Source organism: Lemur catta, chromosome 3, assembly GCF_020740605.2.
Source record: "Lemur catta isolate mLemCat1 chromosome 3, mLemCat1.pri, whole genome shotgun sequence".
NCBI lineage: Eukaryota > Metazoa > Chordata > Mammalia > Primates > Lemuridae > Lemur > Lemur catta.
In genome coordinates, this window is record NC_059130.1 from 79,087,808 (window position 1) to 79,102,802 (window position 14,995).

At 49.2% G+C, this 14,995-nt stretch overlaps 1 protein-coding gene across 1 annotated transcript in view; it reads left to right on the forward strand.

Moving 5' to 3' along the window:
• The first annotated feature begins 2,140 nt into the window (after window positions 1–2,140).
• Window positions 2,141–14,995, forward strand: part of KANK4 (KN motif and ankyrin repeat domains 4) — a 34,428-nt gene continuing 21,573 nt past the window's right edge. Inside the window, exons 1-3 of the mRNA XM_045547874.1 lie at window positions 2,141–2,156; window positions 9,789–11,684; window positions 13,007–13,118. Of these exons, the coding sequence (XP_045403830.1) occupies window positions 2,141–2,156; window positions 9,789–11,684; window positions 13,007–13,118 (2,024 nt within the window). The remainder of the gene's footprint in view (window positions 2,157–9,788; window positions 11,685–13,006; window positions 13,119–14,995) is intronic.

The window sequence follows — 14,995 nt, forward strand, 5'->3', positions numbered from 1 at the left end:
GCAGTTCTCCTCTCCATGCCTAGAAGGCTTTTCATGTCCACTGTGGGAGAAACAGAGATGCATCAGTCAGAAACATTTCCCCTCACAAGGGGGTCACTCATCGCATCACTGAACTGGGCTGGCTCACAGGCTTGGATTCGGCTAGACTGGAGGGCAGATCCTGCTCCCACACTTACTTGTGGTGTGACCTGGAGCCAGCCTGTCAGTGCTCTCAGCCTCAGTTTCCCTACCTGAAAAATGGGAATAATAATAATCCTCTTTGGGTTATGGTGAGGCTTACGTGAGATAATTCACAAATGTGCTCCAAGCTCTGCCTGTTGCTCAGTAATGTTTTGGGGTGAGAGGGGCTGGGGAGCAGGAGGAGGAGGAGAGGCGGCAATGATGCAGACCAGGGGCCAGGCTTAGGGTTTGCTTGTGCACCCTTTTCCTCCCCAGGCTTCACCTGCCAGCATTGCCCACTGCAGTCACTGCAGAGCTGGGGCATTGAGAGAGGCAGCAGTGACCTCTCCCGGGAGCCTTCTCTTTAAACAAGGGCAAGCCTCCCTTGCCCCAGGTTAGAACCTTCCACTCCGCTCCGCTGCCCCTGTAGCAGCTGCTTAGTAAACAGGCTGGAGGAACGACGGCAGGAAGCAGCGCTCACAGAAAGAGGTGATGCTAAACTTTCTGCTGGGCAAACTTTGGAATTTCTCTCTTATTTGGCAGCTCTCATGTTTCCCAGCCTCCTCTCCACTTCCTTGTTTGCTCCCCTTCCTTCCATGCTAGGTTGCTGGGGGCCACCCCTCGTCTTTCTCTTTCACCCTGTTTCCCCAACCCTTCCGTCATCACTGGTTCACTTTTCTGGTCTGGAGTTCATTGTCAAGCCCATTGGAATTCCTAAAACAACCCTGCTTCCACTGCGGTGGGGTCACAGACAATTCATTATTCTGATGTATGTGGAGGTACAATCATAAAAAGCCAATTTCCCGGGTGATTTATTGTGATGGGAGCAGGAACTAGGTTGTTTGCCGTCTGAAAAAAAGAGTCCTGGGAATGGATTAAAACTTTGGGGAGAATTTATGGTCACACCTCAAGGTACCCTAATTCAGAGTCAGGACAATATTCTGCTTGAATAGTTACTGATGTTTTCTGGCCACCCAGGTTGAACTTCCCCTAGTTCTGCCCACAGTTAGAAATCACCTCTAAGTATCGCTTCCTTGTCAGTCCTTGCAATTATGTCATTGTTGTCTTTTATTTGATTGGGACGTCACACATCACTTGTAGGTACTCTGATTCCAGCTATTTTCACAAAATGGATTATAATTCTCTTACCAGGATGGGGGTGGTAGATTTCAACTCTTGATGTTATGGAAAGAGTCCTGTGCTGATTGTCAGGGCTCTGGGTCTGGTTCCAGCTCCTTCACTAGTATATGCTGAGAGACCTTGGACAGAGCAATTGACTTCTCAGCCTCCACTGGGTGCAATGGCTCACGCCTGTAATCCTAGCACTCTGGGAGGCTGAGGCGGGAGAATCACTTGAGGTCAGAAGTTTGAGACCAGCCTGAGCAAGAGTGAGACCTGTCTCTACTAAAAATAGAAAAACTAGCTGGGTGTGGTGGTGCAAACCTGTAGTCCCAGGTACTCCAGAGGCTGAGGCAGGAAGATTGCTTGAGCCCAGGAGTTTGAAGTTGCTGTGAGCTACAATGATGCCACTGCTTTCTAGCCCAGGGCAACAGAGTGAGACTCTGTCCAGAACTGCTTTCTAGCCCAGGGCAACAGAGCGAGACTCTGTCCAGAAAAAACTCAGCCTCAGTTTCCTCATCTGCCAAGTAAGGGGCCTGGGCCAAATGCTTCCTTTGGTCAAACTATTGCTCACATCCCATGAAGTTACACCCACTCTATGAAGTAACACCCAAAATGGGGCGCTAGGAGTGTGTACAGGCTTTTAATCTCCCTCCTTGGAGGGCTGTGAGCTCATGGGCACCCTGGGAGAAAGCCGGGGATGGGCGCTACTTTCTTTGGTCCTGTGTTTCCTCAATACTTACTCTAACTCTAATGAGACTTTCCATTTCTCTATCCTTCTTTCTTTCAGAACTCTCGGACGAATTTTACAGACTCATCGGATGCAGAGGAGCTGAGAGACTGAGGGCCAGCGCTCCCTAAGATGGAGAAGACGAATGGTGAGCAGCTGCTTTGTAGTCCTGGCTTAAAGTGAGCACGGGGGCTGGGGAGAGACTGTTACCATAAATCCTGGCAGGAGCCATTCCCCAAGCAGGCAGTGCTGGGAGGCCCAAACAAGGTATTGCAGGTATGACCTAGAGAAGGTGGCAGAGAAGGAGAAGGAAGCTTTGCCATGTCGTGAAATACGTATTTGGTCTTCATCCCTATTTCCTAGCATACAGCTCCTAAAATCCTCAGAATCTCTTAACTGATGTGTCTTTTCATATGCTAATGAGATGACTGGTGGCTGGCAGTCCCTAGGAAGCTTCCAGATGGGGCTGGTCACAGGAAAGACCACCGCAGGATTAGAAGGGTGGGACTTTTAGGTTAAGTTGATCACCAATGGCCAATGATATAATCAACCATTCCTATGTAATGAAGCCTCCATAAAAACCCAAAAGGAGGCTGGGCATGGTGGCTCACGCCTATAATCCTAGCCCTCTGGGAGGCCGAGGCAGGTGGATCGCTCGAGGTCAGGAGTTCGAGACCAGCCTGAGCGAGATCCCGTCTCTACTAAAAATAGAAATAAAAATTATCTGGACAACTAAAAATATATATATGAAAAAAAAAAAGAAAAAAACCCAAAAGGACAGAGTTTGAATGAGCTTCTGGACAGCTGAAAACGTAGAGGTTCCTGGAAGTTGGTGTGCCCACAGAGGGTATGGGAGCTCGGCGCCCCTTCTCCCATACCTTGCCTTTTCTGTCTCTTTATCTGTTGTTCACTGGTATCTCTTGTAATATCCTTTATAATGAACCAGTAAACAGAGGTAAAGGTTTCCCTGAGTTCTGTGAGCTGCTCTAGCAAGTTAATTAAACCTGAGGAGGGGGTTGTGGGAACCTGGATTTATAGCACAAGTAGAACAACTGGGGCTTGTGATTGGCATCAGAAGTGGGGGACATCTTTGGGGACCAAGCCCTGTGGGATCTGAGGCTATCTCCAGGTAGACAGTGTTGGAATTGAATTGGAGGACACCGGCTGGTGTCTGCTGCAGAACTGATTGTTTGCTTGGTGTGTGGAGAAAAACCTACATACATTTGGTCACAGAGGTTTTCTGTGTTGAATGTTGAGTGAGAATATAGGACAAACTGAGATGGTTTATTCCTATATATTCTCATGCCTTCCAAAATATTGGACTTGTGCAATTTTCAGAATGCCTTCTCATCCCATCCAAGCACCAAGAAGGGAGCAGGTGCTCTCACTCATCACCCTCACTCTACAGATGAGGCACAATATGGTGAAAGAGTCTCCATTCATACCTAGTGACTCTACCAGTCATTTAATGTCTCTGATCCTCAGTCTCCTCACGCATCAGTTAGCTTTGCTGTGTAACAAACAACTGAAAAAAAATTTAGTGACTTACAGACATTATGTCTCAAAAGAGTCAGTAGGTTTGTAGGGCCATTATTCTGGTGTGGGTCGGCTCAGCTTATCTTTTCTGGACTTATTTACATGTCTGTGATTTTCTGGGTGACTCGGCTAGGGCTGGATGGTTTAGAATGGACACACATATGTCTGGGGCATTGGTAATGACTCGGCCATTATCATCCAGGAGGCTAGCTGGGGCTTGTTCACATGGTGGCAGAGGGGTTTAAGCACAGCAGGAAAAGACACACCCTAGTGTGCAATGTTCAAATCTCTGCGTATGTCACATGGCTGTCAACCCACTGGCCAAAGCAAGTCACAAGGCCAAGCCCAGGATCAGTATGGTAGGGGAGTACCCCAAGGATGGGGTATTATTGCGGCTATTTTTGCAGGCTACCACATCTCATCTATAAACCGGTATTCATACTAGCTCTTGGGGTTGATAAAGAACTAAATTAGATAATGCATGTAAAGTCATTGAGTAATAGCTATGTAGCACAATGAGTGTCTCAGTGAATGTTTCCCTCTTCCCCTCCCCAGGAGACCTGCTTAAGGTCATAGTCTAGAGCCCAATCTCCTGACTTCTAATGAAATGTTTTTTCCAGATTGCCTGGAAACAGGAGAGTCTATAATCCCCCTTGAACCACGTGGCCCTTCACTGGCACAGGACTTAGGGACCAGACATCAGCTGCAGCCCCGCCTCTTCCTTTCCTCCAAATGCAGTTAGCTCATATTTCAAGAGTCTGCCTTTCTCCCCAGAGAGCTGCCTTTTCAGTGCATCCCTGGCAGTGGTCCCACAGAGCACCCGATAATTCCCTCAATGCCCCAGGGCCCTGTCATCCTGCCTGCCTGTTCCTCCCTGCTCAGTACCCTGGACGTGGCCCTGGCTGCCACCACGTGATTGCCCACAGCTAGCTCAAGAAAGCCACCCTCCCCGGGTACACCCACACCTGTCTCACAGAACGAGGACAGAGGAGGGAAGGGCTTCCTTCCCCATCTTGGCCTTTTGAAAAGGTTCACTTCATTCCTCTCCTTTCCAGCCTTATTTTTAGCCACTTTCTCTCCAGTTTCTGTTTTCCCCCATTTCCTTCAGAAACTGAGCATAGGCTTTTGAACTTCTTTCTCACTTTAAATGCCTCTAATTGGTTCACTCACCTGCTGTAGCGCACTTTGTCGCTCCAGATAATTACTTTGGCCCTCCCTTCCTTCCCTTTCTCGTGTCCGTGTGTAGCTCTCAGGCTGAGGACTGTGCCTGCAGAGCTTCTGCAAGGTCTGCTGATTTGTTGTGCTGTCAAGCAAGACTCCATAGGGAATTCCGGGAAGCTCTGAACCTCCTGTATCTTACTTTTTTCTTCTCCCCTGACTCATTTTCCCAGTTTCTCCAGAACTATTTTCTTAGACTCTCATTCCTCTTGAGGCTGTAGTCCTAACAAAGGACAGGACACATCCTCAGCGAATCCTCCCCTGCCCCATTCAGAAGCAGCCATCCCTGCCTTCAGAATCCTTTTTTGAGTACCTGCTCTATGCCCTGTTCTCTATGACATGCGTGCTGATAGTCACAACAACTCTGTAAGTGAGGTGTGATTATTCCCACTTTACAAATGGAGAAATTGAGGCACAAGGAAATGAAATAATTTGCCCAGAGTCACACAGGAGATGACAGCCAGGATCCAAATCCAGCCAGTTTGGCCCTGTGTTGGTTTATCTGATCCGAACTTCATTTTGAGCAGAGCCAGACCTCCTAATTAATTCTTGGCCTGGCCCAATGCCTGGAATTCTGAGCTCCTGCCTACCTGTCACCAGGTAGAATTAATAGGAGCAGAGCTTCACGTGAGGGTAGATCTCACAGCATATCGGCTCAGGGTCCCTCATCAAAGTCCAGCATTCCTCTTGCACTGGAAGAAAGGGATGAAATGCAAAGTGGGGGGTGGCAGGCAGGGTGACATGTTGGATCTGTGTGTGTGTGTGTGTGTGTGTGTGAGAGAGAGAGAGAGAGAGAGAAAGAGAGAGAGAGACCTCACAGTGCTAGCGTGGGAAAGCACCTATTGAACCTGTCACCTCCCATAGCTGCTCAATCTCACTTCGCTTCCTCTCTCCCTTGTGGAAGATTTTGCCTTTGAATCTGCTGTTTCTTACTTGATGCTATTATTGTATTTGTGCTCTGGACCTGCTCCCAGGGCCCCCTGGGCAAATCAGTGCATTTCTACTGAATTGAGGCAATAAGCAGATAAAAAATGCAGCCTCTCTTTTAGGAGTTCTCTGCCTTCTGGGTTATAAATCTGGTCTCTGCTTAACTTTGGACAAGTATCTCTTTTCTGATTTGGCCTGTCCTTGTAATCCAGGAGGCTGCCGAGTGGACCAATAGGTCTAAGAGTATAGCCAAGTACAACTTGGAAAACTAACAGAGAACAATAAAAGATATTGCTCTCATTTACTGAAACTGTCAATGTGCTTCTTTGACCAGGGGAAGCAAGTTGGTAAAAGAAAAAAAAATCGTGTAGATGAATGGGAAATTATCTGGAGTTTTTGGGGGTGCTAGAGGAACATTTACTCCTTATCCACCTGAAGTCCAGGTATCTGCCACAGAATCCCTGGAACCCAATAGAGACCATCCTGTGGATCAGCGCTGAAGCTGGTTCTATTCCCTCCGGTGGTTGCAACATAATTGCCCGCAGGCCCTGTGGCTTTACTTGGCATTGATGGCTTGTAGCCTCAGTGGTGTCCATGTTCGTGGGTTCAGCCTTCATGTATCCAGTTGTCATTTTGTTCTTTGGAGGAGCTGTACTGCTCTAAGCACAGAGGGCCACAAGGCAAGCATGTGGCATCGGCCAGGGGAAGGAGCAATCAGGCTAGTCGGAAGAGCTCAGCCCCAATCTGTCATCGCCCTTAGGGAAATGCCATCATTTGCACCTTCCGGACCCCCAAGTGGGGCCCCTTGACCGAATCCAAACTTCACAGAACAAAAATCTCTTTACTTAAAGGATTTGTTCTGTAAAATTTGGATTCGGTCAAAAGGCCACACTCAAGGATCCAGAAGGCCACATGTGGCCCCAAGGCCACAGGTTCCACACCCCTTTCCCTTCTCCTCCCTTACCTCCAGCTTCTCTGTGACCAGGTCAGCTGCCTCCCAGCTGGTCTTTGGGCTTCTAGTTTGCTCTTCTCCTCACCCTCTGCAAGATGCTCTTTTTGAAATCACATTCAACCAAGTCACTCCCATGTTTAAAACCTTCAGTGACTCCCCTGACCTAGAGAGTAAAGTCAGAGCTTGTTAGGATGCACATACGTTGCTCCCCAATCTGGCTTTTGCTGGCCTTTCCAATTTTATCTTTCTCTTCCATTCACCCTTCTCTACCACACTATAAGTTCTGGCCATGTCAATTGCATTGCAGAACTTTGAAATACTGTTCACACCTCCATGCCTCCGCACATTCTCTGACAGGTATCTAGAATGTTTGTGCTGGCTATCGTTGCATAGCAAACCACCCCGAAACTCAGTGGCTGGACGTAATAATTTATTATTAACACAGGCTTAGCTAAGTGTTCTTACTTGGACACCCTCCTAAAGTTGAAGTCAGATCATGGCTGAGAGCTTTTCTACTCCTGCCTGGCGCTAGGGCTAGGATGGCTGGAATACCTCGGGGATAGATGGGCATCTCGCTCCCTCTCTCCACGTGACCTCTCTCTGGGGCTATCTGGGCTTCCTCACAGCATGGCAGTCTCAGGGAAGTTGAACTTCTTACTTGGCACTGAGTGTACGTTCTAAGAGAACCAGGTGGAAGCTACAAGGCTTTTTATGACCTAACCTTAGAAATCTCTCAGCATCATTTCTGCCATATTCTTTTGGTCAAAGCAGCCACAGGCCAGCCCAGATTCAAAGGCCTAGAGAAATAGACTCTACGTCTCAATGTAGGTAGCTTGCTTGTCTAAAGTGGGTAGGAATTGATGGTGGTCATCTTAGAGAGAAACCACTACAATATCTTTCACTCTCTTGTTCTGCTGGCAATTTCGTACTTACTCATTTAACACCCAGTCGTATGTCACTCTTGTGGAGTCTTCCCTCTCCTACGAAGACAAAATTAGCCTCCAAGTCCAAGAAAATAATTCTGGAAAAACTGGAAAAAGAAGTCAAGAAAGCAGACTGTACCTTGAATGGGTTTCCTTAGCATACTGCACTGTATTTGTCTGTGGCCCTCCTACTTGAACATAATTCTTTGAAGGCAGGGGCTGAACCTAATTCATCTTTGTGCCCTTAGGATCTAGTTTAGCAACAGACACATAGGTGCTGAAAAAGTAGTGGTTGAAATAAGTAAATTGAATCACTGCTGTTTTGTAATTTCACACCCAGAGCCTACTACCCTGAGAGCCAAGTAATCAGTCAGAGACAATTTGTAGAGACCAGGCAGTGAGTCATATGAATCGATTTCTATTAGAGGACTTCAGTTCTCTTTACTTGGGGCTTCCACAAAGATAACAGTTAATACAATATTGAACATGTATTGAATGCTTATCATGTGCTAGGCATTGTTCTATGCTTTAGATTTAGTATAGGCTGGGCACGGTGGCTCACGCCTGTAATCCTAGCACTCTGGGAGGCCGAGGCAGGAGGATCACTCGAGGTCAGGAGTTCGAGACCAGCCTGAGCAAGAGCGAGACCCCATCTCTACTAAAAATAGAAAGAAATGATCTGGACAGCTAAAATTATATATATAGAAAAAAAAAATTAGCCGGGCATGGTGGCACACACCTGTAGTCCCAGCTACTCAGGAGGCTGAGGTGGAAGGATTGCTTGAACCCAGGAGTTTGAGGTTGCCGTGAGCTAGGCTGATGCCACAGCACTCTAGCCCAGGCAACAGAGCGAGACTCTGTCTCAAAAAAAGAAAACAATAGATTTAGTATAAATTAGTCCTTACAGTAATCTTATCTCCCCTATTATTATTCCCACTTTGCAGATGATGAGACACCAGGGAAACTAAGTAATTTCCCCAAAATTCACAGAGCAGAGAAATAGAACAGTTTCCAGAACCTGAATTCTTAACCTCTATACTCTCCATGCATGTTCTCTCCTGAGCTCAGAATTTTCAGAGCCCATTTAGCAGAATGTCACAGAGGTAGAAAGGGGTGTCCCATTAGGAACACTGAAGGAACAAAGATTAACTTGGAGAAGAGGTTACTTGGAGACAAGCCCCTGTGGATTCAAACAGTCGAAGGGACTGACTTGTTCTCAGTGTCCTCTGTTGGAATCAATAGGTGGACGCTGCCCAGAGATCAATAGCGCCGTGGTGTAATGGAGAACTTTCTCATCATGATGTTTCCCCATAGTTTGGGTGTCCTGAAAAGGTGAGCCCTACACCTCTGGGAGCATATATGCCAATGTCCCTTTTGACATTAATTGGCCCTTTTCCCTCGACACCCTTTTTCCAGTCTGTGATAAATGTGGTGTTTCCTTTTTGTTTTGTTTTTTCTTTCTTTTTTTTTTTTTTTCATGGAGTTCCTGGCCAAAGGAGATATCTTCTTACTTGGCATGGGTTTTTGAAGGTGAAATTGGTGTTTGGTAAGCACTAAGCAGTTTTCAGGTGGAAAGAGGATAGGCTGTATGTGGTTACTTTCTGCGATTCTCTCTGATCTCGGGGTACCTGAGGCTCAGGCACCTGAGGAAGCTTAAATAATGCAGAAGGCATAACTCATTGATACCTCCAGCTTAAACAAGATTTACTACCTATTTGAGTAATGCAAGTTACTTTCTTTTTTTTTTTTTGCAAGTTTCTTTTTTAATAGTGAGATATACTTGTGTATCTCATCCTTTAAAACCTTCCATATCTATAATTGCCAATTAGTACCCTGATATGACAAATTCCTGGCCACTTCAGTTCAGCAATTATGTGACTCAACCCCCCCCAAAAAAAACAGCATGAGACAATTTTGTTTTGCAGGTCTGCAGGCGGATTCCACAGCAGTCACTCAGATGACATATTGCAAATTGGAAACCATTCCCTCTACCTCTCTCCTTGCAGACACTGGCTAAGTACACATTGATTTAATAAGATGATTTCCCAGGACAGCCAAAAAGACTGAGCATCTCAGCCATAATTTAGAGGCTAGAACACTTAGGAGAAGTCTCATGTGATAGTGTTAAGTCAAAATCACAGACATTAGGCTTCATGGCCCTATAATTCTTAATTAACTCTGTACTTCTTTTTTTTTTTTTTTTAACATGTCTTATGTCTCCCAGCCAAAGACCAGTCCTCTCAGGGGGATGAAGAGAAAGACCCTCCAAAGAGCCACCCTTACTCTGTGGAGACCCCATATGGCTTTCATTTAGACCTGGACTTCCTCAAGTATGTGGATGACATCGAGAAGGGAAACACCATCAAAAGGATTCCTATCCACAGAAGGGCCAAGCAGGCCAAGTTTAGCACTTTGCCCCGAAACTTCAGCCTTCCCAACAGCGGGGCTCGCCCCCAGGCCGCCGTGCTTCTCCAGAACTGGTCCCCGGGGGTGCCGAGGAAAGTGTCGCTTGGGGCACAGGAGCGAACCCAGTCCCTGCTGCCCGGTACTGCGCCCCAGGCCGCAGCCAGCGGGAGCGAGCCGAGCTACCACCGGAGGGCAGTGCTGGCCGAGGCCGCCAGACAGCTGGAGGCAGCTGCTCCGGAGGGCGCTGAGCTGGGCTGCGGGAGTGGACGGCCCCAGCTTCTGCGCGCATCCAGCATGCCAGCCACGCTGCGGCAAAGCCGGGCCTCCGAGGAGCCCAGCCTAGGCTCGGGTGCCCCCGCGCCGCCCACCTCCCTTCCGCTTCAGGGCGAGGGCGGCATCTGCTGTGAAGGATTCGAGGGTTTTCGCAGCCCTAGCCCACCGGCGTCCCCGCAGCCCAAAGCGAGAGAACCGGGAGAGCCGGTGCCGGGAACCCCGGAGCTGGGCCGGGAGGGAGCCGAGCCTCCGGAGGGTGGCGTGACAGCCCCCAGCCGCCTCGCCCTCCCAGCTCCTCCTGCCTCGTTCCCGGGTGCACTCGCAGGGCCGGAGGATGCGGAAGGCCAGCACGAGGTGGTGTTCTCCCCTGGCTCCCCCACGCCGAGCCCCCCGCCCCTGCCGTCGCCCATCCCCGAGAGCGAGCTGCCCCTGGAAGACATCGAGCTCAGCATCAGCGAGATCCCCCCGCCGCCGCCCGTGGAGGTGGACGTGAGAAGCGTTGGCGTCAGGGTCACCGAGGAGAGCCTGGGCCTGGCCGGGCCGGGTGCGGGCAGCGTCCCCAGCCTGCAGCGGCAGGTCTCGGCCCTCGAGGGTGAGTTGTCTGGAAGAACCCAGGAACTGGCACAGGTCAGGGCTGCCCTCCAGCAGCAGGAAGAGGAAGTGAAGGCCAGGGAGCAGAAGATTCGAGAGCTGGAGCGCGCTGTCGCCCAGCTGGAAGAAAAGCTTAGCCAAGAGACCGCCGGAGATGCTCAAGGCCAGACTGACGCCACGGTGAACACTGACCCTCTCCATGGACTCTTGACCAGGGAGTCATGTGACAAGAGCATTGAGGTCAACCTTCTGGGCATCACAGAATCTGAAAGCTGGGGGGCCCAAGGAGGGGAGAATGGTCTCCTATGGGGGCTAGACAGTCACAAACAAGGGGATCAGAGCCCAGCAGAACACGTGCTATCTCCCCAGCTGTCACTGCTGCAGGGACCTGAGAAGGTCCTCTCCTCCTCTTTGCAAAGCTGTCTTTCCACCGAACTCAGGATTGAAGAAGCAGGCGCAGAGCAGGAGGAAGGCCCTCCGGGAGGAGCCGAAGGCCTGGCCAGGGGAGCAGGAGGCTTTTCGTGGAGCCGTGACAGAAAGGCTCCCCCAGCAGGGAGGCAGGAGCCTAGTTCAGAGCTCCCAGGGAAGGAGCACCCGGGAAGGCCACCAAGCTCACCAACAGATGCCACCCTTGGGCAATACGTGAAGAAGATCCAGGAGCTCCTGCAGGAGCAGTGGAGCTGCCTGGAGCACGGGTACCCGGAGCTGGCCAGCGCCATCAGACAGCCGGCCTCTAAGCTGAGCAGCATCCAGAGCCAGCTGCTGAGCTCCCTCAACCTGCTGCTGTCCGCCTACTCCGCCCAAGGCCCCCAGCACAAGGAGCCCCCGGCCTCCTCCTCCCCACCGAAGGGTAAATACTGGGGCCCCAGACAGGGAACCATGTCTCCTCTACGCCATGAGTCAGAGGGAAAAAGGTTTTCAATTGCATGAGTATGATTTTTAAAAAGATTTTAGCATCTCCAGGAACCCGGGGGAATAAAAACTGATGTGTGTGACAGTGGAGGCTCAATACCTCTACTCTTGTCCTTGCTCTAAGGTTGGGTCTGACTGCAGGGCCACCACATACAGCTGTACAGAAAGCACAGGGCACAGAGATGCCAGCCAGGAGGGGCACAAAAGAGTAGAAATCCAGCCCACGCTCCCTTTGCCAAGTCATGTGCTGAAGCAGTGCATCCACCCAGAGGGGCCTACTCTCATTTGCATTGTGCAAAGGCAGCATCTGGGGCCAAGAATGGCCCTGCTGCGTGGGCTCCAAACCTCAGCCTCTTTCTCCTATTTCCTGGGCTCTTGCATTCCTGTGTTTCTCTGTGGTTCTCGCACAGTAGAGGTTTTCTCTACCCCGGTTTTGAAGGAACATTATGTTGAGGTCTGGAATAGTTCACTACATATTTTCTCTCTGTGTGTGCATGTGTGTGTGTGCACAAAAAAGTGGGGGGTTGGGGATTGAGTGATGCTCACATGTGGAAATCAGCCCTTTCGCTGTTACTTCCTCTTGTAACAGATCAAACCCTCTTCTCTGTTGGGTAAAGTGGAACCATATTTTGCTTTGCTCCACGGGCAGCATGTGAAGAGTCTGCTTCCTGCAGGGGATCACAAGTTGGCTGCCCTCTCATTATCCCACTGCTAGTTCTAGTCTTTCCCCCGGACAGTGCTTCCACTCCCATTGAGCACAGCACAAGGAGATTTATGCCCTTGCTCATGTGTCTGCCCTGAGCACTGTGTCATCACCACCTCCACATCATAGGTGTCAACGTGCACTTGTGAGCCAGGAAGGACACTGGGGTGCCCTTGAGCAGGGGTGGGTGCTGGATGATGGGTCCAGAGACCCAAGTTCCGCCATTCACTGAACACATCTGAGCTTCAGATTTCCCAGCCGTCAGGGACAACAGTAGTGGCACCCACGTCACATGGTTCTTCTGAGAGTGCTGTAATAGCTCTATTCTCCCATCCATACCTAGAGGAGCATTAACAGGGGCAGTTCTTCCAACATTGACCAGAAAGCCAGGTCCTCCCAGAAGGCCCCCACAAACATTTGATCTACATGACCTGGTTCCCTGTCCCTACCTCCCCACACGCCTGCAACCTATATCCCCCCAAAGCAAGATCCTGGTTTTGCTGCATTCCCATGTGTCCCCAAGGTTCATTCTAACCTGTGATGTTGTGTCTGCCTAGAGATCTCCCCGTCGACCAGCCTTAAATCCATAATGAAAAAGAAAGACTATGGCTTCCGTGCAGGAGGTAATGGGACCAAAAAGAACCTTCAGTTTGTTGGGGTTAACGGTGGGTAAGCATCGCTTGTGAAGCTCAGACCGCCCCCCCTGCTACCTCTCCTGCTGTTGTCCCTAGCACTCTCTTTTCCTAGGGGGAGGCATCTGGTTTTCATTCTTCTTCAAGGGAATTAATCTCAGTGGCCCTTTAAAACCCCATCTTGGGTTTGCATGTGTTTGGCTTCCTGCCAACTGTGGTGGTCTGTAGGAACCTCTGCTTTTAATATGTCTTGGCTTTGGTCTCACCCCAGGCCAGGACTCCAGGTGGCTTCTGGGAGTTTGGAGGGTACACGGCCCCTTTGAGGAAGGCATTTAACCTGAACCACAACACTGAAACTAGTAAAAACTCTGTTAATTTGTTGAACTTCAAATTTCATCCATTTAATTTTTTCTTTAACTTCCTGTAAACCAAACCCAAGTGTTTGGGATAAAGAAAACAACCAGTCTGTTGACTTAGAACATGAACCAAGGCTTATATATCCTAGAGAATTGAGTGTTGGATTTAGAATATTTTCTAAATCAATCATTCAACAAACATTTATTAAATGCCAGCAATGTGCTAGGTGGTGGGGATAAAGTCAAATAAATCATGGTCCTGACCTTTAGCTCACAGATAAGATAAAGAGGGAATGCTGGCCAGGTGTGGTGGCTCACGCCTGTAATCTTAGCACTCTGGGAGGCTGAGGTGGGAGGATTGCTTGAGGCCAGGAGTTCGAGACCAGCCTGAGCAAAAGCAAGACCCTACTTCTACAAAAAATAGAAAACTTAGCTGGGTGTTGTGGTGCATGCCCATAGTCCCAGCTACTTGGGAGGCTTAGGCAGGAGGATCACTTGAGCCCAGGAGTCTAATGTTGCAGTGAGCTATGATGCTGCCACTGTACTCTACCTGGGACAACAGAACAAGACTGTGCCTCAAAAAAAAAAAAAAAAAAAGAGGAAATGCTGATGTGTTAAGATAAGTTACATTAGACAAGGACCCTAGGATGCTGTGAAAGCCCAAAGGAGGGGACCCCAGCCCAGCCCCTGGTGGGTCCTGAAGGCTGCCCAGAGAGGTGAGAATCCCTGCTAATTCTCACCAAAAGGGAAAACACTAGAGGCAAACAAGAGGTGACGTCATTTTTGCAGCTTCTGTGAGGGAAACATCAGAAATGATGAAATGGGATGTCTTACAGTTGTCGTTCCCACTTCCTCTAACGTCCAGCGCTTTCACTGGTTCATAGATAGAGGAGAATCAACCTCATCTCAAATCCTAATGTAGGTCACACCTCTCCCCAGCTTAAATGCCCCCACCAATCCCCACTCTGTACCCAAACCTGGGAGGACCAGATCGTGTCTCTGGCTGTCTCAGCTCCTGCAGGTCCACCCTCCACCGTGCTGAGCCCAGCCCCATCTCAGCGCCCTGACATTTGCTGTCGCCTGCTGAAAGTGCTCCTCTAGTAGACCGTCTTCAGTATTTGGTCCTCTAGTGCAGTGGTTCCCAACCTCGGCTGCACATTGGAAACACCCAGGGAGCTTTAAAAAGTCCCGATGCCTGGGTCCCTTCCCTGAAGACTCTGGTTTAATTAATCTGGGTGTAGTCCACATATTCAGACTTGTAAACACCCCCAAGTGATTCTAATGTCCACTAAGGTTAGGAACTTCTGCTCTAAAGTAACCCCTTCTCCCATCCCTCTATCCCATAGCCCTTTTTTATTTTATTCATTGTTCTTATCACTGTCTGAATATAATATTTGTTTACATGTTTATTTTCTGCCTTTCCCTCCTAGAATATAAGCTCCACCAGGGCAGGGACTTTGGCATAGAGTTTAAAACAGTGCCTGGCACATAGTAGGTGCTCAATAAATTCCTGTTGAATGAATGAAAAAACTTTCAGGCAGAGTTTCTATGGGAGCAA